The sequence below is a fragment of the Molossus molossus genome, unplaced genomic scaffold (genome assembly GCF_014108415.1).
Source record: "Molossus molossus isolate mMolMol1 unplaced genomic scaffold, mMolMol1.p scaffold_m16_p_4, whole genome shotgun sequence".
Classification (NCBI taxonomy): domain Eukaryota; kingdom Metazoa; phylum Chordata; class Mammalia; order Chiroptera; family Molossidae; genus Molossus; species Molossus molossus.
The window spans coordinates 43,226,961-43,254,114 of record NW_023425377.1 but is presented as its reverse complement, the minus strand read 5'-3'; the positions used below and the strand labels follow the sequence as shown (position 1 = coordinate 43,254,114).

General features: G+C 39.2%; 1 protein-coding gene, 1 non-coding gene and 1 pseudogene across 2 annotated transcripts in view; 2 read left to right on the top strand and 1 right to left on the bottom strand.

Moving 5' to 3' along the window:
• MEIKIN (meiotic kinetochore factor) overlaps nt 1–27,154 on the bottom strand; it is a 144,334-nt gene that overhangs the window by 38,770 nt on the left and 78,410 nt on the right. Inside the window, exon 13 of the mRNA XM_036282153.1 lies at nt 7,275–7,398. Within this exon, the coding sequence (XP_036138046.1) occupies nt 7,275–7,398 (124 nt within the window). The remainder of the gene's footprint in view (nt 1–7,274; nt 7,399–27,154) is intronic.
• Nucleotides 12,225–12,331, top strand: LOC118616587. Its single transcript, XR_004956584.1, has one exon. It is a non-coding gene; the product is annotated as a U6 spliceosomal RNA (small nuclear RNA).
• LOC118615965 lies at nt 13,114–14,802 on the top strand (annotated as a pseudogene).

The window sequence follows — 27,154 nt, the reverse complement described above, 5'->3', positions numbered from 1 at the left end:
CAGTTTACTTATCATTATACTGCTGATGGGCATCTGGATAGTTTCCAGTTTGGAGCTATTATCAACAGTGCTGCTATAAACATTCTAGTATCGATCTTTTGATGAACATATGTGCATATTATAGTTGGATATACGAATTTCTGGGTCTCCAGATTCCAAGGAAATGGAATTGCTGGGTTTCTATCCACCTCAGTGAAGTTTCTAGGAGTGTAGTGAAGTGAGAGATATGCCTCCTAAGGTAAATGGTAAGTTGTTGTATTTGGCCCCTCCCCTGCAACCAAAAAAGAGGCACAATACCCAGGGGTCCTTTTTAGATTTAGAATTCTACACATTCCTCATTTCAGTGTAGTTCTCCAGTCCATTTATCAAGTGACCTAAAAAGCTTCTGGTTTTGAGAGGGTCTCAGAACAGGATAAGACTCTGCAACAGGTCCAGGCTACTGTGCAAGAGGTTCTGTCTCTTGTACCATATGATCCAGTCAATTCAATTGTACTTAAAGTGCCAGTGGCTGAATGAAATGCTGTTTGGAGCCTGATGATGAATCATAGCACAGTTCCTTAGGATTTTGGAGCAAAGCCCTTCCATTCTCTATGTATAACTACTCTCTTTTTGAGAAAGACTGTTTGGCCCGTTACTGGTCATTAGTAGAGACTGAATATTTAACCATGGGTCACCAACTTATAACAGGAGCTGAGTTGCCCATCATGAATTGTGTGTTGTCTGGTGCACCAAGCCATAAAGTTGGCTATGAAGAGCAGTATTCCATTATCAAATGGAAATAGTACACATGAGATTGGGCTGAGCAGGCCCTGAAGGCATAAGTAAGTTATTTGAGGAAGTGGCCCAAATGCCCATGGCCCATACTCCTGCTACATTACCTTCTCTCTCCCAGCCTGTACTTATGGCATTATGGGGAGGTTGCTATAATCAGCTGACTGAGGAAAAGAAAAGTCAGACTTGGTTTACAAATAGTTCTGCATGATATTCAGGTACCACCTGAAAGTAGATAGCTGTAGTACCTATAGCTCCTTCGTTGGGCAACCCTGAAGGAAACTGGCAAAGGAATATCCCCCTAGTGGGATAAAACTTGTAACAGTACACCTCCTTGTTCATTTTGTTAGAAGGAGTAAGGGCCAGATCTGTAATTATATTCATGGCCTGTGGCCAATAGTCTGGCTGGATGATCAGGGACTTGGAAGGGACATGACTAGACAATTGATGACAATAATTAGGAAAGAGGCATGTAGATAGACCTCTTTGAATGGGCAAAAATCATGAAGATATCTGTGTCTCATGTGAATGCTCAACAGAAGGTGAATTCTGCAGAGGAGAATTTTAATAATCAAGTTGATGACTCATTCTGTGGATACAAGTCAGCCTTTTGCCCCAGCTACTCCTGTCACTGCCCAATGGCCATGATGGAGGTTATGTGTGGGCTCAACAACATGGACTTCTGCTCACCAAAGTCAGCCTGACTATGGCCACTGCTGAGTATCCAATCTATCAGCAGCAGAGACCAACACCTCATCCCCAATATGTGCCCATTCCCTGGAGTGATCGACCAGCTACCCAGTGGCAGGTTGATTACACTGGACCACTTCCATCATGAAAGGGGCAACATACTATTCTTACTGAAATAGATACTTACTCTGGATTTTAATTTGCCTTCCCTGCATGCAAAACTTCCAAAACCATAATCCAAGGAGTTACAGAATGCCTTTTCTACCATCGTGGTATCTCACACAGCATTGCTTCTGATCAAGGAACTCACATCACAGCAAAAGAAGTGCAGCAATAGGCACATGCTCATGGAATTCACTGGTCTTACCATGTTCCCCACCATCCTGAAGCAGCTGGCTTAACAGAATGGTGGAATGGCCTTTTGAAGCCTCAGTTACAGCACCAACTACGTGACAATAGTTTGCAGAACTGGGGCAAGGTTCTCCAGAAGGTTGTATATGCCCTGGATCAGCATCCAATATACAGTGCTGTTGATCCCATAACCAGAATTCAAAGGTCCAATAATTTAGGGGGTGGAAATGGTTGTGGCACCACTCAATATTACCCCTGGTGACCCACTAACAAAATTTTTGCTTCTTATTCCCATAACACTATGCTCTATTGGTCTAGAGGTCTTAGTTCCAAAGAGAGAAATGCTTCTACCAGGAGATACAACAATAATTCCATTGAACTGGAAATAAAGACTGCCACCTGATCACTTTAGGCTCCTCATGCCTCTGAGTCAATAAGCAAAGAAGGGAATTACTGTACTGGTTGGAGTGACTGATCCTGAATACCATGGGAAAACTGGACTACTACTCTCCAATGGAAGGGTAAGTCTGGAATACAGGAGATCCTTTAGGAAATCCCTTACCATTACCATGCTCTACGATTAATGGTAAATGGAAAACTACAACAACCCAATCCAAGCAGGACTAGCAATGTCCCAGACCCTTCACAAATGAGAGTTTGTGTCATCCCACCAGTTAAAGAACCATGATCAGCTGAGTTACTTATTGAGGGAGGAGAGAATGTGGAATGGGTAGTGTACAAAGGTAGTTATAGATACCAGTTACAACCTCATGACTAATTAAGCAAACAAGTTTGTTTTCTTCCCTCTCTTATGTCCATATCAGCCAATATAAGATGTATTAATAATAGTTAACTTTATATTACAGTACTTGAGTTACAGAATACCAAAGAGAATAGTAAACATCACTCAAAGACTTTGAATTCTCTTCTGGGAAAGGAGTTAGCACATTTTTGGTTGTATGTAGGAAAGTTGCATTATGTTAGGTAGAAGTGTGACTCTATTATTGTTTTTATTTTGAGATTAAATATGATTTACGGAGATATGTATGAATGTATAGTTGACACAGAGTGGAGTGAGATGGTTAATTGTATGTGTCAACTCGACTAGGCTATATTACCCAATTATATTAAATACGAATCTTGGTGTTCCTGCAAAGGTATTTTGTATATGTAGTTAACATCTGTAATAACTGATTTTAAATAAAGGAGATTATTCTTGATAATGCCAGTGGGCCTCATCCAAACAGTTGAAAAGTCTTAAGAGCAAAACTGAGGTTTCTCTGAGGAGGAAAAAATTCCTCCTGAGGACTACATCAACATCAGCTCCTGCCCAAGAGTTTCTAAAGTGCACTACAGTTTTTAGCCAGACCTTATAATTACACTAAGTCAATTCCTTGAAGTGTGTATTTACATCCTACTAGTTATGTTTCTTTGGCAGAACCTTGACTGATATGGCATCTACTATTCCCAACCACTATGCTAATATTATTTGAGATAGAAATAGAAGTCTATTATGTGGTCTCTGTCCTTGAAAATTTCATAATCCAGAGAATATAAAAAGTCAGTATTATAAGTTATGTCAGATAGTAGCAAATAATTAATTGTCAAATAAATAACACTGAATTAAGTGTTCAAAGAACTTAGAAAAGATTGCTCTGGATTTAGGGAGTGCTAAGGCCAGGCTCTGTGGAAGAAATAGGGATAAGGATCAACAGGGACTGATATGCAGTGAGGGAAGTATAGAAAAATCTAAACTTGAAGTTTAGGTAGAGAGGAAAACAGTATGAAGTTTCCTCAAAAAATTAAAAATAGAACTGCCATTTGACTCAGTGATCCCACTTCTAGGACTATATCCTATGAAGCCTGAAACACCAATCAGAAAGAATATATGCACCCCTATGTTCATAGCAGCACTATTTATGATAGCGAAGATCTGGAAACAGCTCAAGTGTCCATCAACAGATGAGTGGTTTAAAAAGCTGTGGTACATTTACACAATGGAGTACTATGCAGCTGTAAGAAGAATAGATCTCTTACCATTTAAGGCAACATGGAGAGACCTGAAGAGTATTACGCTAAACGAAATGAGCCAGTCAGAGAAAGACAAGTATCACATGATCTCACTTATTTGTGGAATCTAATGAACAAAATAAACTGATGAATAAAATAGATTCAGTGATGTGAAAGCATGGAACAGACTGAGGAATCTCAGAGTGGGGGGAGAGGGCAGGAAGAGGCTAACCAAGGAACTTATATGCATACAGTCAGCCCTCATTTATTTAAATTTATTTATTTATTTTTGTTACAGGTGTTTCTCCTTTTCCACCCACTGATTCCCTCCTCCCCCACCCTCCCCGCCCTGTCCCTAGCTTTGTTGTCCATGTCCATTGTTCAAGCATATAAGTTCTGTGGTTTATCTCTCCCCCACCACCCCCTCTTCTGGAGATTGTCAGTCTGTACCCCACTTCCACGTCTCTGGGACTACCCCATTCCTCAGACTGTTATGTTCATTATATTCCACAAATAAGTGAGATCATATGATACTTGTCTTTCTCTGCTTGGCTTGTTTCGCTTAGGATACTTTCCAGGTCCCTCCATGTCTTCTCAAAGAAATAGAGATCTTTCTTTCTTACAGCTGCATAGTACTCCATTGTGTATATGTACCACAGCTTTTTTTTTTTTATCTCCACCCGAGGTCATTTTTTGTTCAGGTAGAGTGGGAGGGAGAGAGAGGAAGAGAGAGAGAGAGAGAAACATCGATGTGAAAGGGACAAATTGAGTGGCTGCCACCCGCACGACCGACCAGGGCAGGGGACAAACTGCAACCAAGGTACAGGCCCTTAGTGGGAACCGAACCCAGGTCTCTCAGGACCACAGGCTGATGCTCTAACCGCTGAGCCAAACCGGCCAGGGCTGTACCACAGCTTTTTTATCCACTCGTCTACTGATTTGACAAAGGTGGCAAGAGCATACAGTGGAGTAAAGACAGCTTCTTTAATAAATGGTGCTGAGAAAATTGGACAGCTACATGCAAAAAAATGAAACGAGACCATCAACTTACACCATGCACAAGAATAAACTCAAAACGGATAAAAAACTTAAATGTGACTCATCAATCCATAAAAATCCTAGAAAAAAATGTAGGCAACAAAATTTCAGACATCATATGCAGCACACTTTTCACTGATATATCATCTAAGACAATAGAAACAAAGGAGAAAATGAACACATGGGACTACATGAAACGAAAAAGCTTCTGCACAGCAAAAGATACTATCATCAAAATGGAAAGGTTACCCACTGTATGGGAGAGCATAACTGCCAATGATATATCAGATAAGGCATTAATTTCCAATATATATAGAGTGCTCATACAACTCAACAAAAGGAAGACAAAGAACCCAATTAAACAATGGGCAGAGGAACTAAATAGACACCTCTCTAAGCAGGACATACAAATGGCCAAGAGACATGAAGAAATCCTCAACATCACTAATCATCAGAGAGATGCAAATTAAAACAACAATGGGGTATCACCTCACACCTGTCAGAATGGCGGGCATCAACAAATCATTAAGCAACAAGTGTTGGCGAGGGTGTGGAGAAAAGGGGACTCTAATACACTGCTGGTGGGAATGCAGACTGGTGCAGCCGCTATGGAAAACAATATGGTGTTACCTCAAAAAATTAAAAATTGAACTTCCATTTGACCCAGTGATCCCACTTCTAGGAATATACCCTAAGAAGCCTGAAACACTAATCAGAAAGAATATATGTACCCCTATGTTCACAGCAGCACTATTTACAATAGTGAAGATCTGGAATCAGCCCTCATTTATTGCAGTTAATCAGTTCCAGACTCTACCACAATAGAGTGAAGCCCGGAAAGTTGAAGCGCAAAGTGGCGAGGGACGACTATATAAATAAAGAATCCTTCTTCGTGGAAATTCATTTATTGCGGTAGAATCTGGAACTGATTGACTGTGATAAATGAGGGCTGACTGTAAAGATAAAAAGGAAAAATTAATGAATAAAAATAAAACTCCATTGTCCTGGCCAGTTTGGCTCAGTAGTTAGAGCGTTAGCCTGCGGTCCAGAGAGACCCGGGTTCGGTTCCCACTAAGGGCGCGTACCTCGGTGGCAGTTTGTCCCCGGCCCTGGTTGGTCATGAGAGTGGCAGCCACTCAACGTGTCCCTTTCATGTTGATGTTTCTCTCTCTCTCTCTCTCTCTCTCTCTCTCTCTCCCCCCCTCCCTCCCTCCCACTCTATCTGAACAAAAAATGGAAAAATGTCCTTGGCTGAGGATATAAATAAATAAATGAATGAATAAATAAATAAATAAATCTCCATTTAAAAAAAAAAGAAAGATCGAACTCCTTCCTACCACTTGGAAAAATATGACTTTGGACAAATTGCATACTACTTTAAGATTCAGATTCTTAATATGTAAAATAAGAATAAGAGTATACATCTGTCTATCATAAAGTCAGAGTGAGAAATAAATGATATATAATAAGGTGCTTAGCTAAACGCCTTTCACAGAGGAAGTGCTCAACCAATGTTAAGTAAACGCAAAAATATCTCTATAGTGCCCTGGCTGGTTTGGCTCAGTGGTAGAGCATCGGCCCACGAACCAATGAGTCCTGGGTTCGATTCCAGCCAAGGGCACATATCTAGGTTGTGGTTCATCCCTGGCCCTGGTTGGGGTTGTGTGGGAGGCAACCAGTTGATATGTCCCTCTCATGTCGATATTTCTCTCTCCTTTTCTCTCCCTCTCTCTCTACCTTAAGATAAGTGGAAAAATATCCTCAGGTGAGGATTAAAAAAAAAGAAATATATATATATATATACATATATACATATATATATATATAAAATCTCGATAGCTTTAAAAAGAATGCTACTAAAGCCCTGGCTGGTTTGGCTCAGTGGTTAGAGCATAGGCCTGCAGACCAGAGAGACCCGGGTTTGGCTCCCACTAAAGGCACATACCTCAGTTGCAGTTTGTGCCCGGCCCTGGTTGAGGTTGTGTGGGTGGCAACTACTTGATGTGTTTGTCTTACATCGATGTTTCTCTCTCTCGCTTCCTCCCCCTCTCCCTCCCGCTCTGTCTAAAGATAAAATACAAAAATGTCCCCAGGTGAAGATAAAAAATAAAAAAAGAATGCTACTAAAAATAAAACCCAACAACATTAAATTTCGAATAGTTATAAGAAGAATCATCTAAATATATTTTAAATCAATGGCATTAGCTATTTTTTTAAAAGATTAATATTTGACTTTCAATAAATTACTTTAATGAAGTCCTGAGACCTGACCAAACATAATTTTATGGTTTCCACTTGTGCAAGAAATCTCAGAATACAATTCATAACTGTACTTCGTGTGTACATAAGGAATTTACAATGAAAACATGTTTGATAGCTTTTTAAAAGTAGGCTCTGCATTCATACTATAGTACCTTGAGGAATATCTTTAGGAAGGGAATATTTCTTCTTCTTTACAATAACACCTTTACTTTTCACTTGTCTAGTTCCTGGTGATGCTCTAATAATACAACATATTTCTGATGTGTTTAAAGCAACCTGAAAAAGAAGAACAGACATTGCATAATTCTTCCATGTACTATATTTGTATGTCATTCTTTTTCAAAGGCAAATAGTCTTAATATCCATATTTCATAAATATTAATAAAAGCATTTATGAAATGCTTATCCACTCCAGACACTAATTGGTTTTAAAACATTTGCTTATTTAATACTCAGTAAGAACCAGACGAGGCAGATTATATTATCCCCATTTGTAAAATGAGGAAACTTAGATTCTAAGAGGTTGGATGACTTATTTAAGAACAGAGAGAAAGTAATGACAGAGTTGAGACTCAATCACTACAAAGTAGGAGAGAATGTTTACATGATTTAGTGAATTAAAACACAATTTGTATTTAATTCCGAGTCAAACACTAGATTTCCCAACTCATGTGAATTCGACAATTTCCTATCAAGCAGTCTCTAGAATAAAGAAATATCTTATCTTTCAGAAGTGATGTTCTTTTTTCTTAGAACACAAAAACAGAGACATGTATTTATCAAGGGCTCCTCTCACTTGAAATAAAGCCTATATAGAAATCTCTTCTACTGTAAAATTCTGTATCAGACTCTATGGTGGACATTTGCAATTTTCCTCCCAGCACTCATTTTCCATCCTTCTGGTACTTTTGGTTCTCTTGAGAGAAACTATTCATTCTACCAGCATGCATACCACACCTTCCATATAGATCAAGTGGAGCTGATAATGCTTCTAAGCCTGAAGATTACCATAAGACCCAGTCTAGCCAATCAATGTACTCCATTCCCCTGGACACAGTGATAGGCTCAGTCAAGGACACCATAAATGGGCCAGCAGGAAGAAGGAAGTGCTGAACCTGAGATTCCTGCACTAAGCCAGAATCTTTAAAAGGAGCTAAAGGTCCCAGATTGATACCTAATCCTAGCTACAGCTCTTGTAGTAGAAACACACACAAATACTCTTAGGATGATGGGATCCCCAATTAGGTCCACAGTATTCTTATCAAATAAGAGCAAGAAAATAAATTATCAGAGTCAGAGTTGACATTCAAGATTCAGCCTAGAATAGTTCTGAGTAGAAATGATAGACAAAATATATTTCACTTCCTCCTATAATTTCATTATAACAATAAAGAAAGCACCAAACTCATCAGAAATCAAGCTACCATGTATAAGACTGTAAAAGAATATCAAACAGTGGATTTAAGCCTTCAGAAAAGAAAATATTAGATTGCCAAATCAGAAGAGAATAACATTGTATAAAATGATTAAAGGATTAACAATTCAAATCTCATGGATGAGCAAGCAAGAGGACATGAGGAATGAGAAGTAGACTTGAAAAAGAAACAACTAGAACTTCTTGAAATGAAAAATAAAATTGTGGTAAAAATTTGATGGAAGTTGCTTAAATAGCAAATAGAGCCGAAGAGAGAATTACTGAATAAATTACCCAGAATACAACAAATAAATGAAAAATACTGAAGAGAAGTTGAAAGATATAAAGAACAGGAAGAGGCCTAACATATGCTAATTACCATTCCAGAGAGAAAAAAATCAAATAATAGCCGAGAAATTTCCCAAACTGATGAGAGATATGAGTCCAAAGATTCAGGAAGACTAATAGCCCAAGCAAAATTAAAATAAAAAAGACTAGCAAACAAAACCACTAATCCAATTATGAGAAGGGCTGTAAAAGAGCCAGAAACAAAGATTTATCAGTCCCCAAGACCACCCTCAGGCTCAATGATTCACTAAAAAGACTCATAGGACTCAGAAAATATGTTATACTCATAGTTACAGCAAAAGGATACAGATTAAAATCAGCAAAGGGAAAAGGTACATACAGTGGGGTCCAGGAGAAAAGGCCTTTAGCACTGAATCCAGGAGGACAAGCTTTGAGTTATCCTCTCCTAGCTGAATCACATGAACAGTAATTAATTCTCCCATGTGCAAAGTGTTGCCAACTAGGAAAGCTCAGAGAGCCTTGACTAAGACCCCAGTCCCCCAGAGGTCAAGCATGGTGACCCAAAGACTTTGGCATCAAAAACAGTGTTAGCATAAACTATCTGGGTGGCTCAGGACATAAAAGATATTCTTGGGGAAGGGGGGGCTGGGAGGAGGGTGTCAATGGGGGAAAAAGAAGAAATATCTGTAACAAAAAGAAAAAGAAAAGGACATTTTTGCCTGGCTGGTGTAGCTCAGTGGTGGAGTGTCAACCTATGCACCAAGAGGTCACCGGTTTGATTCTGGGTCAGCACACATGCCCAGGTTGTGGGCCAAATCCCCAGTAGGGGGCATGCAGGAGGCAGCCAATCAATGTTCTCTCTTATCGATGTTTCTATCTCTCTCCTTCTCCCTTCCTCTCTCTCTAAAATCAATAATAAATATATATATATATATATATATATATATATATATATATAGTTATACCTCGGTTCTCGAACATAATTTGTTCCAGGAGGACGGTCGAGAACCAAATTGTTCGAGAACCGAAGCAATGAAACCCAATAGGAAATAATGGAAACTGGATTAATTCGTTCCAAGCCCCAGAAAATGCCTATTTACTGGCCTGATTTGTATATAATATGTAGAAAAACATAAGTCTCAACAAGAAATAAAAGTGTACAGTATGTCTAAGGGTTAAATTCAGTGTAAAGCGTGACTCTCTCCACAAAGCGTGACTCTCTCTCTGCACTCACACTGATGGCGCAAGCAAGGCGCGCTGGGCCGAATGAACGCCATTCGGCTCAACTCGGCTCATCTCGGAAGTTCGAGTTCCAAATATTTGTTCGGATTCCAAGACAAAAGTTTCTCGAATCTCCTGGTCGAATACCGATTTGGTTGAAAGTTAAGGCGTTCGAGAACCGAGGTATCACTATATATATATATATATATATATATATATATATATATATATATTCTTATCAGGCAAAATACTCCAAGGTCATCTCTCAGGAGTCTTGCCACAGAAGAGTCCTGAGGACTGTGGGAAATGTATAGGCTTGCTGAATTAACCCTTTCCTGATACATACAGTTAACAAGGAAATGACAAAGAGGTTAATGGAAGAGTTGCAACAGCAATATGAAGTCAGAAGACAGTGGAATGATAACATCAAAGAGCAGAGAGAAAAAAACGGCTTTCGATGTAGACATATATAGCCAACAGATGCAAAAAAAACCCCCACAAAACACTGTAGCTCTGGCCGGTTTGGCTCAGTGGTTGGAGCATTGGCCTGCGGACCAGAGAGTTTCAGGTTTGGTTCCCGCTAGGGGCATGTGCCAAAAAAAAGAATCATGTTAACATAGCAAGTTAGAAATAAGGGTGAGTCCTCAACCTTGTAAAGGATATTGGTGGTCCTGAGTACTGTTTCTCAAAGATTTTGGGTTTTATTGGAGAAGATGCACTCCTTGGCCCTGCAATTCAATAAGGCCATATGACTATTTCTGGCCAATGAGTTTTGGGCAGACATAGTCACTTCTAAGCCAAAACATTTAATTACCAAAGTAAGAAGACCTTCCAGAGCTTTATATTTCCCAACTGGCATCATGTCTAGCAATATTTAAAATGTTTTCTCTGTCAATTATAATGAGTGATCGAGGTGATGAACAATGAACCTTTATTGTTTTAGCTGCTAAAAATTTTCAAGTTGTTACCACAGCGTATCCTGCTTAGTACAAGTTACCTATAAAATAAGTTGCACAACTTTTAATCTTAATGGTAAAACTTTGAAAACAATCTTCCTTAAGATTCCAAACACAAAATGTGTTGTACTAGACGTCTTATCCAGTACAATAAGGTACAATTGATACGAAAGGAGCAACATTGTTATTATTCATAGATGATATGATTGTCTACATAGAAAACTCAAAAGAATCTGCAGACATATATTATCATCAATAAGATTTAGCAGGATTTGGGCTATATACAAATATATAGAAATCAACTATATACATATTTTCATTTTTTTTTCTTTATTGATTTTAAAGAGTAAGGGAGAGGGAGAGAGAGATAGAAGTACCGATTGGCTGCCTCCTGCATGCCCCCCACTGGAAATCGGGCCCACAACCTGGGCATGTGCCCTGACCAGGAATTGAACTGATGACCTCTTGGTGCATTGGTCAACGCTCAATCAATGAGCCATACCAGCTGGACTAAATCAATTATATTTTTATACTCCATCAACAATAAGTTAGAAATTTAATTTATAAAAAGACATATGTCTAACCAAGAAATGCACAATCATTCTGGCTAAAATGATAAACTCTATTGAAAAATATTAAACAACATCTAAATATATGAGGAGATATACCATGTTCATGGAATAAAAAATTTAATAAAGATTTAGTTCTAAAAAATAAAAATAAGAGGAATGAATGACACAAAACTGAGGATGATAGTTACTTATAGTAGAGAATAAACAGAATCATGGTGAGACTCTGTTTTTTTTGGGGGGGGGGGCAGTATTTCTAATGTTCTATTTCACTTTTTTTTTTTTATCCTCACCCGAGGATATTTTTCCATTTTTTGTACAGAGTGGGAGGGAGAGAGAGGAAGGGAGAGAGAGAGAGAAACATCGACGTGAAGGGACACATCGAGTGGCTGCCACCCGCACGACCAACCAGGGCCGGGGACAAACTGCAACCGAAGTACGTGCCCTTAGCAGGAACCGAACCCGGGTCTCTCAGGACCGCAGGCTGACGCTCTAACCGTTGAGCCAAACTGGCCAGGGCTCTATTTCACTTTTAACATGGTGAACATAAGGGTGTTCATCTATTTTCTTTCTCTATACTCTGCATACTCTCTTTTGGATGAATGATATATTTATATGAAGAGAAAGCAGTCAGTACTCACTTTGGCAGCACATATACTAAAATTGGAACGATACAGAGAAGATTAACATGGCCCCTTTGCAAGGATGACATGCAAATTCATGAAGCATTCCATAGTTTTTGGAGGGACGGGTGAAAAAGATGAAGGAATTAAGAAGTATAAATTGGTGGTTAGACTGATGAACCTCAAAGGGAAGGGGGGAGGGAGGGCGGGATGAGATAAACCAAAGAACTTCTACGCATATATGCATAACCAATGGATACCAACAGTAGTGTGGGGAAAGCATGAGAAGGACGGGATTGGGGAGGAGGGAGTGAATGGGGAAGAAGGTAGGGGGACATCTGTAATACATTCAACAATAAAGATGAGTTAAAAAAAAAAAAAAAAGAGAGAAAGCAGTCAGATTCCCAGATGTACTCTCCTACTTCCTGTAACTGCTCTTCCCCAACTCAAGCAAAAACAAGAATTTTTCTATGAAAAGGATTTGCTCTCTGAGGGATTTCCAGCAGCTGAAAGGGGAGGTGTTCTGCCAAAAATAAGAGATGCTGATATTCTCCAGTTAAGAGATTATTAAACTGTAGTGGTCAGATCCCACGTGGGTGGTATGCTAATGGAGGGTGGGGGCTGCCAGGGCAGCCCTGGGGCACCCTTTCCAACTCTTGGACCCACTGACCTCCTCCTCCCTTTGCACCACAGCCTTTGCGGCCAGCACCAAGTAGAAGCAGGAAAGGGAGCACTTGAAGATGCTGCGGGACATGACCAGCCTCCTGCACAACTGAAAGTACTTGACTGGGACCAGCATGGCCCCACCTACTGTGTGAACCTGCTGTGGGTTCCTTTGTACTTCCTGCTCTGGCAGCCTGCAAGGGTTAAAACCACCACACAGGGTAAAATCTATATCTATGACAACATTCACACAACAGAAAATTGAATTCCTGCAAGAACATGAAAATGAAATTTATAAGCAGATTTGGCTAGGATTATTTGATGATAGATCTTCAGCAATTCCAGACCTCAGGAATCCATAAGAAAGGTTCCTACAACAAAAAAATGAAAGAAAAGATGGTATGTTTCACCAGAACAAATCAAAGTGGTGGCATCAGTTCATGCATCTATTTCAGGGTCCTCTACCAGTAGCACAATCAGCACATCTGAGGTCAAACCACCAAAATCTTTTAGGAGATTCAGCACCAGCCCTGCACTTAAATAAGGGCACACCTAGTCAGTCCCCTATTGTAGGTTGCTCTCAAGGACAGCAGCATGAAAAGAAGTGTGTGACCTTTTAAGTGGTCTTGGCTCAGACGTATTTGCTACTCCAGCTCCTCAATTAATGGCTACAACCAAGTTTGCTAACTTTGCCCATTTCAACAGTCATGCAGCTCAAAATTCTAAAAACGCAGATTTTGCAAATTTTGATGCATGTGGACAGTCCAGCAGTTCAAGTAACTTTGGGGGTTTCGCACAGCAACTCACTCTCCTTTTCAGCCCCAGACTACAGGTAGAAATGCTGGATCAGTAAATGGTAATTTTGTTCATTTTGATTAACTTCTCCAAATCCTCCAGTGCTGATTTTAGAATCTTCAATGCCTCCCAGAGTCATCAAACAGCATCAGCTGTTAGCAAAGTTTCAACAAATAAAGCTGGTCTACAGACTGCAGACAAATATGTGGCACTTGCTAATTTAGACAATATCTTCAGTGATGGGTAAGATGGAGATCAGGGGTGTGGCTTTAAGACCATAGGTAAAGCTCTTTGGTTCTGTGGTTTCAGTTCCCAGTCAAGTGCATCTTCACACAAGCATGCAGCTCTGGCAGAACTACACAGCATTTTCAGCTCTGCTGCCACCTCCAGTAATGAATACACTTTCACAAATAATGTTGGCAACAATATTTTTGGAACAGTGCCAGTAGGTGCTTCTGTAGACATAGCCTGCTTTTTCAAGTGTGCCTGCTTCCTTTGGAGCTACACCTTCTACAAATCCATTTGTTGCTACTGGTGGTCCTTCAGTGGCATCTTCTACAAATGCATTTCAGACCAATGCCAGAGAAGCAACAGCAGTAACTTTTGGTACTGCATCAATAAATATGCCTGCAGGGCCCAGCTAGTGTGGCTCAGTGGTTGAGCATAGACCCATGGACCAAGAGGTCGCTGGTTTGATTCCCAGTCAGGGCAAGTGCCTAGGTTGTGGGCCCGATCCCCAGTGGTGGCCATAAATGAGGCGGCCAATCGATGCTCTCTCTCTCTCTTCCCCACCCTCTCTCTTTAATATGAATAAAGAAAAAAAATAAAAAGTAAAAAATAAATATGCCTTCAGGGTTCTGTATTCCTGCTCCCTATAGTCTTCTATAGGGAGCACCAGCTTTAGTGGCAGCTGCTAGCAGCCTGCCTTCACAGCAAGCAGGGTTTCCTTAATAGACAGACTTTCTCAACAGCTCAATGGTACAGGTTTTGCAGCATTTGGACAAACAAAGCCAGTGGTAACCCCTTTTGGTTAAGTTGCAGCTGCTGAAGTATCTAGTAATCCTTTTATGACTGGCACACCAACAGGACAATTTCCAACAGGAAGCTCATCCACCAGTCCTTTTGTATAGTCTTATTTAGATATTTTAGTGGAGCAAACTTTTACGTGGTCACATTACACCTTTACACTTCTTGCACTGTTGTCTTGTTTCACAGATTTTAACTTTAAAACACAAGAGAAGTCTTTAAAAAGCCTGCATTGCGTATTAAACACCAGGTAATATGCACAAAACAGAGGGTTCCAGTAACAACTTTTAATCTGTGAATTGGCAGAAAAAGGTACTGGTATCATGTATATTAAAAACTGACTAGTTTTTGTAGATATCACATTCATTGTGCTGCAGTACTGTACATATTTTTCTTAGAAATTAGTTATTTGTGCATTTCAATATTTGAAACTTTTAATAAATTGTTATGTGAAAAAAATATTACTGGGGAAACAGATCAGCCACTTTTAAGGTGCTGTCATATATCTTGAAATGAATGACTTAAAATCATTTTAACCACTGCTACTGGTAAGTTACAAAGAAAAATTGGAAGGTTTTAGTCATTCTTAAATTTTTTTTTTTTTCTAAAGAGCTCTTCTATTTATACATGCCTAAATTCTTTTAAAATGTAAGACACCTATCTGCATAATAAAGCTGATCATGTTTTGCACCATATGAAGACCCAGAAACACAGAAGGAAGAAAGCCATCAATATAGAGGCAGAGATTAGTTAATGCTGCCACAAACCAAGAAATGCCTGGGCTGACAGAAGTTAGAAGAGGCAAGGAAGGATCCTTCCCTAAAGGCTTCAGAGGGAACATGGCCAATATCTTGATTGTAGATTCTGGAACTGTGAAAGAATAAATTTGTTGTTTTAAGAAGCTACCTAGCTTGTGATACTTAGTTACTGTAGCTCTAGGAAACTAATGCAACAAGTTAAGATAATTATTTATCCCCCTCCCCCCCCAAATAAGACATACACAAGGAAAAGTGCCCATAGTTTACCAAAAATAGGCATAATCTCCATTGGTTTTAATATTTATGAAATTGAATTGAGAAAAACAACCCATTAAGTCTCAGTCTCATAAACTTCCATTTACAAAGTGCTTACAAAAAAAACAAAACTTTTCTCTTTCATCTACCCTCAGACTCCAGGGCTGACATTCAGTTGAGGTTCATATCTGTATCAGTTCTTTACAGTTTGAGGTTGATCTGACAGGGCCAACATCCATTTTGATACATCAGTATCTGTATCTCTGCATGAACCATTAAATATCTGGAAAAGCAACCCTTTCCCAACTCCAAGACTCAGTACCTTTCTAGAATGAAAAGTCTCAACATAGGTAGCTGCTCTTTGAGGTTGCTTTGCTTTCTAGTATTTTGAAGGAAACACTTGGGAAGCTCTTTCAAAACATAGGAGAAAAGAACAAAAAGATGCAAATAATGGAAGAAAAGATAGATAATACAGAAAACAAAAGTTAAATATCATTCATTTTAGAACAGAGAATAAATGAAACTATAATCAGTCATACTAAAAATGTTTGAACTAAAAAGTGTGCCAACATATTACTAAATCCTCAATCCCCTCTTCTTCTTCCAGTTTTATTAAAATATAAAAGCCATACTGCATTATATAAATTTAAGTTGTACAACATAATGACTTGACATAGTATATATTGTGAAATGATTACCCCAATATAAAAAAATTTTTTTCCTTGTGATGAGAACTTTTAGTATCTGCTCTCTCAGCAACTTTCAAATATACCAACAGAATTATTCCCTTCCTTTATATTTTTTCATTTTCATTTTTTTAATTGTTGACTCTATTACAGGTGTCCCCAATTTCCCTTCCTTTGCTTTCCTCTATCCTGCCCCCACCCCCATGGCATTCACATTACTGTCTGTGTCCACAAGTTATGCCACGAAGTATTCCATTGTGTAAATGTAACACAGCTTTTTTATCCACTCATCTACTGATGGACACTTGGGCTATTTCTAGATCTTGGCTATTGTAAATAACACTGCTATAAACATTAGGGTGCATTATGTTCTTTTTAATCGGTGTTTCAGGATCCCAGAAGTGGGATCATTGGGTCAAAAGGCAGTTCCATTTTTAATTTTTTGAGGAAACTCCATACTCATTTCCATGGTGGTTGCACCAGTCTACATTCCCATCAACAGTGCACTAGGGTTCCCATTTTTCCAAACCTCTCCAGCACGTGTTTTGTTTGTTGATTTAATGACAGTCGCCATTCTGACTGGTGTGAGGCGATACCTCATTGTAGTTTTTATTTGCATCTCTCCATAATTGGTGACCTTGAACATTTTTTCATGTGTCTATTGGTCATCAGGTATGTCCTCTTTGGAGAAATATCTATTCAGATCCTTTGCCCATTTTTCTTACAGGACTGTCTTCCTGGTGTTGAGTTATATAAGTTTATTTTGGAGATTAACCCCTTACCTAATGAATCACTGGTGAATATGTTCTCCCAAATGGTGGTTTTCCTATTTGTTTTATTGATGACTTCTTTTGCTGTGGAGAACCTTGGTAGTTTGATGTAGTACCATTTGTTTATTTTTTCCTGTCTTTCACTTTCCCTTGGAGACATATCAGCAAAAATATCGCTTTGAGAGATGTCTGAGATTTTACTGCCTATGCTTTCTTCTAGAATTTTTATGGTTTTGCAACTTAAATTTGTGTTTTATCCATTTTGAGTTTATTTTTGATTATGGCATAAGTTGGTGGTTTGGTTGCTTTTTTTTTTTTTTTTTTTGCATGTACCTGTCCAATTTTTGCAACACCATTTACTGAACAAACTGTCTTCATTCCATTGTATGCTCTAGCCTCCTCCATCAAGTATTAATTGACAATAAAGGTGTGGGTTTATTTCTGGACTCTGTTCTGTTCCACTGATCTACATGCCTGTTTTACTGCCACTACTGGGCTGTTTTTATTATGATAGCTTTGTGGTATAGTTTGATATCTGGTATTGTGATCCCTCCAACTTTGTTCTTCTTTCTCAAGATTGCTGTGGCTATTCGGGTCTCTTCTGGTTCCTTATAAATTTCTGAAATATTTGTTCTAGATCTGTGACATATGACATTGATATTTTAATAGGGATTGTGCTGAATTTATAGATTGCTTTGGATAATATGGACATTTTAATGATGTTAATTCTTCCAAACCATGAACGTGGTATACGCGTCCACTTGTTTGAATCTTCTTCCTCTATTTCTTTTTTCAGTGACCCATAGTTTTACAAATATAGGTCTTTTACTTCCTTGGTTAAGTGTATTCCTAAGTACCTTATTTTGTTGTTGTTGCAAAGGTAAATGGGTTTTCTTGGTTTCTCTTTCTGAGAGTTCATTATCAGTATATAAAAATGCCATTAATTTCTGGATATCAAATTTGTATTCTGCTATTTTGCCAAATTCATTTATTAAATCAAGTAGTTTTTTTGTTGGATTCTGTAGGGTTTTCTGTATACAACATAATTTCATCAACAAATAATGAGTTTTACTTCCTCCTTTCCCATTTGGATGCCTTTTACTTGTTCTTCTTGTCAGGTTGCTGTGGCTAGGAGTTCCAGCAATATGTTGAGTAAGAGTGGTGAGAGCAGACATCCCTGTCTTGGTTCCTGACCTTAAGGAAAACATTTTTAGTTTTTGCCCAGTGAGTATGATGTTGCTTGTAGGTTTTTCATATATAGTTTTACTATGCTGAGGTATGATCCCTTTATTCCCACTTTGTTGAGAGCATTTACCATAAATGAGTGCTAGATTTTGTCAAATGCTTTTTCTACATATATTGATTTGACATGATTTTAATCTTTCATTTTGTTTATGTTTCATATTTATTGTTTTGTGAATTTTGTTTATGTTTCATATTTCATATTTATTGATTTGTGAATTTTGAACAAACATTGAATCCTAGAATAAATCCCACTTGGTCCTGGTGTATGATCTTTTTAATGTATTGCTGGATATGATTTGCTACCATTTTGTTGAGGATTTTAGCATCTATGTTCATCAGGAATATTGGCCTGAAATTTTCTTTTTGTGTAATGTCTTTATCTGGCTTCGAAGTAAGGATAATGGTGGCCCCGTAAAAACAGCTTGGAAGTCTTCCCTCCTCATGAATTTTTTGGAATAGTTTGAGGAGGACAGCTGTTCTTCTTTGAATGTTTGGTAAAATTCACCTGTGAAGACATCCGGTCCAGGACTTTTGTTTGCTAAGAGTCTTTTTTTTTTTTTTTTTTTTTTTTTAATTGCTGCTTCAATTTCATTAGTTGTTAACAGTCTATTCAAGTTTTCTGATTTCTCTTGATTGAGTTTTGGAAGATTCTATGTTTCTGAGAACTTGTCCATTTCCCCCAGGTTGTCCAATTTGTTGGCATATAGTTGTTCATAGTATTTTCTTACAATCCTTTGTATTTATATCATGTCAGGTGTTACTTCACCTCTTTCATTTCTGATTTCTTTATTTGGGTCCTCCCTCTTTGTTTCTTGGTGAGTCTAGAAAAAGGTTCTTTTTGTTTATATTTTCAAAGATCCAGCTCTTGGTTTCATTGATCTTATGTATTGTTACTTTAGTCTCTATATCATTTACTTCTGCTCTAATCTTTATTATTACCTTCCTTCTACTTACTTTGGGCTCTTCTTGTATTTTTTTCTATTTCTTGTAGGTATAGGGTTAGATTGTTTATCTGAGATTTTTGTTGCTTGAGGTAGGGCTGTAATGCTATGAAATTTCCTCCCAGGACTACTCTTGCTGTGCCCATGTATTTTGTGTTGTTGTGTGCTCATTTTGATCACTTCCTTGATCTCATTGGTAACCCATTCTCTGTTTAATAACATAGTATTCAGTCTCCATGCGTTTGAATGTTTTTGAGGGGTTTTTAGTGTAATTGATTTCTAGGTTCATGCCATTGTCATCTGAGGAGATGCTTGATATGATTTCAATCTTCTTAAATTTGTTAAGACTTATTTTGTGTCCTACCATGTGATCTATCTTTGAGAATGTTCCATGTTCATTTGAGAAGAATGTATATTTTGCAACGTAGGGAAAAAATGTTCTGTAAATATCAATTAAATACATCTGATCTAGTGCGTCATTTAGGGTTGCTGTTTCCTTGTTAATTTTTTTTTTAATCATCTCCAGAGGACATTCTTTTTTTGGTACGTGCCCCTTGCGGGAACTAAACCCGGGACTCTCTGGTCCGCAGGCTGATGCTCCAACTGCTGAGCCAAACCAGCCAGGGCCAGAGGACATTTTTTGCATCCATCTTCAGATACAGCGGGAGGGAGAGAAGGAAGAAGAGAGAGAACTATCAATGTGAGAGAGACACATCGAGTGGTCACCACCCACACGACCCCAACAAGGGCCAGGGACAAATTGCAACCGAGGTATGTGCTCTTGGCGGGAACCAAACCTGGGACTCTCTGGTCCACAGGCTGATGCTCTAACCACTGAACCAAACTGGCCAGGGCTCCTTGTTGATTTTTTGTCTGGAAGATATATTCAGTGATGTCAGTGGGGTGTTAAAGTCCCCTACTATGACTGTGTTGCTGTCAATCTCTCTTTTAAAGTTCTCCAAGAGTTAAAAAATATATTTAGGGATTCCAGTATTGGGTACATATATGTTTACCAGGATTTTATCCTCTTGTTGGATCAATCATTTTATTACTATGTAGTGATCTTCTTTGTCACTTGATATAGCCTTGGTTTTGAAGTCTATTTTGTCAGATACAAGTATTTCACCCTAGCTTTTTATAATGTCCATTTGCATGGAATATTTCTTTATATCATTTCACTATCAATTTGTGTGAGTTTGGTTCTGAGGTGGTCTCTTGTAGAAAGCACATATGTGGGTCATGTTTTCTTAACTGATTTTTTTTAGAGAGAAAGAAAGGGAGAGAAATAAAAACATCCATGTGAGAGAGAAACATCAATTGGCTGCCTCCTGCACGCCCCATACTCGGGATCGAGCCCACAACCTGGGCATGTGCCCTGACAGAGAATTGAACTGGGACCTCTCAGTCCATGGAACAATGCTCAGTCCACTGAGGCACACCAGCCAGGCTGTGGATCATGTTTTCTTATCCATTCAGCTGCCCTGTATTTTTTGATTGGAACATTTAATCCATTTACATGTAAGGTGATTATTGATAGGTACTTGGAAAACTATAGGATTTTTAAAAAGGAAATAAAGAAAGATGCAAACAAGTGGAACCATATATTGTGTTTGGATTGGAAGAATTATCATTAAAATGACCATACTACCCAAAGTAATCTAGAGAGTCAATGCAATCCCTATTAAAATATCAATGGCATATTTCACAGATCTAGAACAAATACTCCAAAAATGTATATATATATTTTTAATCCTCATCCAAAGATATTTTTTCCATTGCTTTTTAGATAGAGTGGAAGGAATAAAAGTGAGAGAGAGAAACATTGATGTGAGAGAGACACATTGATTGCCCCCCCCCCACCCCCCCGCACAACCCTCACTGGGGCAGGGAATCAAACTTGCAACCCAGGCACGTGCCCTTGACTGAGAATCGGACCTATGACCCTTCGGTCCGCAAGCCAATGCTCCAACTGGTGAGCTAAACTGGCCAGGGCAATACTCCAAAAATTTATATGGAACCAAAAAAGATCCTAAATAAATGCAGCAATGATGAGAAAGAAGAACAAAGTTGTAGAGATCACCATAATAGATATCAAGTTACACTACAAAGCCAATGTAATCAAAACAGCCTGGTACTGGTATAAGAACAGGCATATAGATCAATGGAACAGAACAGAGAACCCTGAAATTGACCCAAGTAATTATGCTAAATTAATATTTAACAAAAGTGGCAAGAGCATACTATGGAGTAAAGACAGTTTTTTCAATAAATGGTGCTGGAAAAATTGGACAGGTTTGTGCAAAAAAATGATACTAGACCATCAACTACACCATACACAAAAATAAACTTAAAATGGATAAAAGACTTAGAATCTAAGTCATGAAACCATAAAAATCCTAGATGAAAACATAGGCAAGACAATCTCAGAAATCTCACATAGCAGAATTTTCACCAATACATTGCCTAGGGCAAGAGAAACAAAGGAAAAAAATAAATAAATGAACTAAATAAAATCAAAAGCTTCTGCACAGCAAAAGAACCCAGCATCAAAATGAAAAGAGAACCCACTGTATGGGAGCACATATTCACCAATGATATATATGAAAAGGGGTTAATTTCCAAAATATATAAAGTACTCATACAACTCAATAAAAGGAAGACAAACAATCCAATTAAAAAATGGCCAGAGGACCTGAAAAGACACTTCTCCAAAGAGGACATACAAATGACCAAGAGACATGAAAAAATGCTCAATATCACTAATCATCAAAGAGATGCAAATTAAAACAACAATGAGGTATCTATCACCTCACACCTGCCAGAATGGCTACCATCAATAAGTCAACAAACAATAAGTGCTGATGAGGATGTGAAGAAAAAGAAATCCTAGTACACTGCTGATAAGAATGCAGACTGGTATAGCCACTATGGAAAACAGTGTGGAGGTTCCTGAAAACATTAAAAATGGAACTGTCATTTGACCCAGTGATCCCACTTCTAGGAATATATCCTGTGAAACCCGAAATACCAATCAGAAAAAATATATGCACCCCTATGTTCATAGCAGCACTACTTATAATAGCTAAGATCTAGAAACAGCCCATGTGCCCATTAGTAAATGAGTAGATAAAAAAGCTGTGGTACATTTACACAATGGAATTCCACGCAGCTGTTAAGAAAAAAAAAAAATCTCCTATCCTTTGAGATGACATGGAGAGACCTGGTGACTATTACGCGAAGCAAAATGAGCCAGAGACAGACAGGTATCACATGATCTCCCTGATACGTGAAATCTAATGAACAAAATAAACGCATGAATAAAATAGAACCAGAAGCATGAAAAAAATGGAACAGAGTGATGACTCTCAGAGGGAAGGGGATGGGGGGTTGGGAAGAGATTAATCAAAGAACTTATATACATATATGAATTGCCCATTGACACAGACCATAGGAAGATGATGACCTGAGGTAGGGCAGGAACCAGGTGGAGGGACACAATGGGAGAAAAAAAAAGGGGGACATCTTTTTTTTTTTTTAATCCAAACTCGAAGACATTTTTCCATTTTTTGTTCAGATAGAGCGGGAGGAAGAGAGAGAGAAAAACATCGACGGGAAAGGGACACATCGAGTGGCTGCCACCCACACAACCCAACCGGACGGGGACAAACTGCAACCGAGGTACATGCCCTTAGCGGGAACCAAACCCGGGTCTCTCTGGACTGCAGGCTGATGCTCTAACCGCTGAGCCAAACCAGCCAGGGCAGGACATCTTTTTTTTTTTTTTTTTGATGCTACATGCCCCTAGCGGGAACGGAACCTGGGACTCTCTGGTCCACAGGCCGACGCTCAACCGCTGAGCCAAACTGGCCAGGGTAGGGTAGAACATCTTTAATACTCTCAACAATAAAGAATTTTTTAAAAAGGAAAAAAACAGAAATAAATAAAAATATAAAAAGCAAAGAGAAAGAATAGATGAAGAAAAGCAAAGAGAAATAAGGAATATGAGAGAAAAAAGAGAATACATAAAATATAAGAAATAAAATATTATACACAAAATAATAATACAGAAATAAAAAGAAAAAATGTTGAGTTCACCTCCTTAGATTTCAGTGCCTAAAGGGTTCACCTTTTCGATATGCTATTTGTGGTGCTTGATGGATTTTATTCTGATGTTGTCTAAGACTGGCCCCTTGTGTGCCATTCACAGGCCTCCTGGGAGGTTCTCTGGTGCAATCAATGTCAGTCGCTGTCCCTGCCTGGCTTTTGGCCACCAGTCTGATACTCGAGCCCTAAACACTCCAGTGAGCAGGGCCTCCCTCCAAAGCCCAAAAACTGGGTCTGCCTTAGGTCTTATCCCTTGAAATGTCCGCTTTCTGAGTTGCTTTCCCTTCCCCCGTGAATCTGCGCTCTGTAAGGGTATCTGGGACCTGGTCTGGGTGGTTTAAACAGACTCACGATGGTGGCAGTGCTTGTAATCTGTAGGAGTGGGGGCAGGCACTTCCTCTCCTTCCCAGGGCTTCCCTGGTTGTTGGCTGTACTCACTGGGGAATACACATCTGCTTCCCCATAATGCTGCCAAAGGCCCTACCTAGCACACTCCTATCTGTCCCGGTCAGAAACCCGTCCAGGACACACTATTGCAATATCTCAGCTCTGCATGGCTTCCTGTCACTCCCTCACTACCACAAAAAGTAGGAGGGATGCAACAGTATTCCAATCTTTGCCCCCAGTTGGGTCCCAAATGGGCAGGGCCTCCACCCAGGCTCCAACTAGCCAAATGTCTGTGTTTCCCACACCATCAGACCAAGCAGTGCATGTGCAAATTTCTGCAAGTCATTTTCCTTTGGCTCAGATCACAACAGAACAGGGCAGACCTAGCAGTTTTCACACGTTGGGTAGGGCACCGTCTGTGTGCTTACTATGTAAGTGAGGTGGGCTGGTCAGATCTCTTCCACCCCCTACCCACTCCAAGGCACACAGAACAGCTCTCATCTGGCTCTCTGCCCAATGTTCTTACAGGGGATGGAGGATCTCTCAGGGTCACTGCTGGGTACCCCCAATCACCGTCTCCATGGCAGAGCTCTGTGACATGGAGCTTCGTTGTGTGACCCTTCCCCCAGTCCCAGATCAGAGCAATTTTCCCTGCCTGGTCCTGCAACAAAGAGATCGATTTTTGCCTGGGATGATGCGGTTTGAGCTTCCCAGGCAGATGGAATCTTCCTCCACTGCTTTCACTGCCTAGTGCTACACAGGTTCCCCTTCCCCCCTCTGTTTTTCTGAACTGAAGACCCCTGCATGAGGATGACACCCCACACTCCCAGGGGGGTGGGAGCTCCACTGCCACAACATCCCTTGGCTTTTCAGCCTTGCACTTGCGTCAGTTGTCTCACCCTCTCTGCACCTCCTTCTGTCTTTCCTCTGTGTTCTCTGTTCACAATATTTCAAATCAGCTACAGTTCAACTGGTTTTTCAAACTGGTTTTCCCACAATTCATCTGCAAATCCATCCAGTGTTGAGAGCAAGTAGTTAGAGGTTCAGGCTACTCTGTTGCCTTGTTGGATTTCTCCCTTTTATGTATGTATTTATTTAAAATTTTTTTAAGAATATGTTTTCATTGAGTTTTTTAGAGAGAAAGGAAGGGCAAGAGAGATAGAAAAATCCATATAAGAGAGAAATATTGATTGGCTGCCTCCTGCACGCCCCCTACTGGGGATGGAGCCTGCAACTCGGACATGTGTTCTGACTGGGAATCAAACCAGGACCTCTCAGTCCATGGGATGATGCTCAATCCACTGAGCCATCTGCTGGACTCTCCCTTTTATTTTTTTTAATCCTCAATTGAGGATATATTTTTATTGACTTTTAGGGAGAGGAATGGGGAGACAGAGAGAGACATTGAGAGAAATGCTGATCAGCTGACTCTAAAATCAAACCCATTGTGCAACCTAGGTATGTGCCCTGACTGGAAATTGAACCCACAGCCTTTTGGTGTATGGGATGATGCTCCAACCAACTGACTCAACCAGCCAGGGACCCATTTACTTTAACTAAAAAATTACATTCAAATCCTGGCCGGTTTAACTCAGCGGTTAGAGCGTTGGCCTGCAGACCAAAGAGTCCCGGGTTCAATTCCAGTCAAGGGCACGTACCTCGGTTGCTGTTAGTCCCCTGCCCCAGCTGGGGTCGTGCAAGTGGCAACCAATTGATGTGTCTCTTTCACATCGATGTTTCTCTCTTTCTCTTCCTCCCACTCTGTCTAAAGATAAATGTAAAAATATCCTTAGGTGAGGATTAAAAAATAATTACATTCAAGCCTTGGCTGGTTTTGCTCAGTGGTTAGAATGTTGGCCTGCAGACCGAGGAGTTGCAGGTTTGATTCTGGCACATACTTTGTTTGCAGTTCTATCCCTGGCCCTGGTCGGGGTTGTGCGGAGGCAACCAATCAATGTGTCTCTCTCACATGGATGTTTCTCTTTCTCTATTTCTCCCTCCTACTCTGTCTGAAAATAAATGGAAGGGTAGCCTGTGTGGCTCAGTGGTTGAGCGTCAACCCATGCACCAAGAGTTCGCCAGTTTGATTCCCAGTCAGGACACATGACCAGGTTGTAGACCTGATTCCCAGTAGGGGGCATGCAGGAGGCAGCCAAATGATGTTCTCTCTGATCGCTGTTTCTATTTTTCTTTCCCTCTCACTTCTTCTCTCTCTCTCAAATCAATAAAAGAAAAAAATAAATTTAAAAAATATAAATGGAAGGGTATCCTTGGGTGAGGATTAAAAAAGAAAAAGAAAAAAGAAAAAAAAAAATACATTTAAGTTTATCTTCAAGAGAAGGCTGTTTTCTGCTTACAAAGGACCAGGTAGAAAAATAAATAAGTTATCTTGGGAGGAACAAAAATTAGGATGTTCTCACAGTTTCTCTCTTCAACACTAAACACAAGTGTTTTTTTTTTTGCATTTATTGAGATGACCATGTGATTTTTACCCTTCATTTCGTGAATGTGATATAACACATTTTGTGATTTGTGAATGTTGAACTATCCTTGCATCCCTGGAATAAATTCAATTTGATCATGGTGTATGATCCTCTGTATTGCTGAATTTGGTTTCCTAAATTTTGTTTAGAATTTTTGCCTCTATGTTCAACAGGACTATTGGCCAGTAATTTTCTTTTCTTGTAGGGTCCTTGTCTGGTTTTGGTATCAGGGTAACACTGCCATTGTTAAATGAGTTTGGGAGTGTTTTCTTTTAGCTTTTGGAAGAGTTTGAGAAGAATAAGTATTATTTCTATTTTAAGTGTTTATTAGGATTCACCTTCTAGTCCAGTACTTTTGTTTGTTGGGAGATTTTTATTATTGGTTAAATCTCCTTACTCATTATTGGTCTTTTCAGATTTTCTGTTTCTTCATGATTTAGTCTTGGTAGGTTTATGTTTCTAGAAATTTATCCATTTCTTGTAGATTGTTCAGTTTTGGGCATATAATTGTTCATAGTGGTCTCTTATGATTCTTTGTGTTTCTGTGGCATCGGTTGTAATGTCTCCTCTTTCATTTCCAATTTTATTTATTTGAGTCTTCTATTTCTTATTAAGTCATACCCAATGTTTGTCTATTTTATCCTTTCAAAAAGTAGCTCTTAGTTTCATTGATCTTTTCTTTTGACTTTTTAGTCTATTTCACTTATTTCTGCTCTATTCTTTGTTATTATCCCTCTAACTGTCTCTAGTCTCAGCCTTTCACAATCTTTTTTTCTAACTCTGGAGCCAGAATAACCTTTGTACAATAACATCTGATATCATCTTCG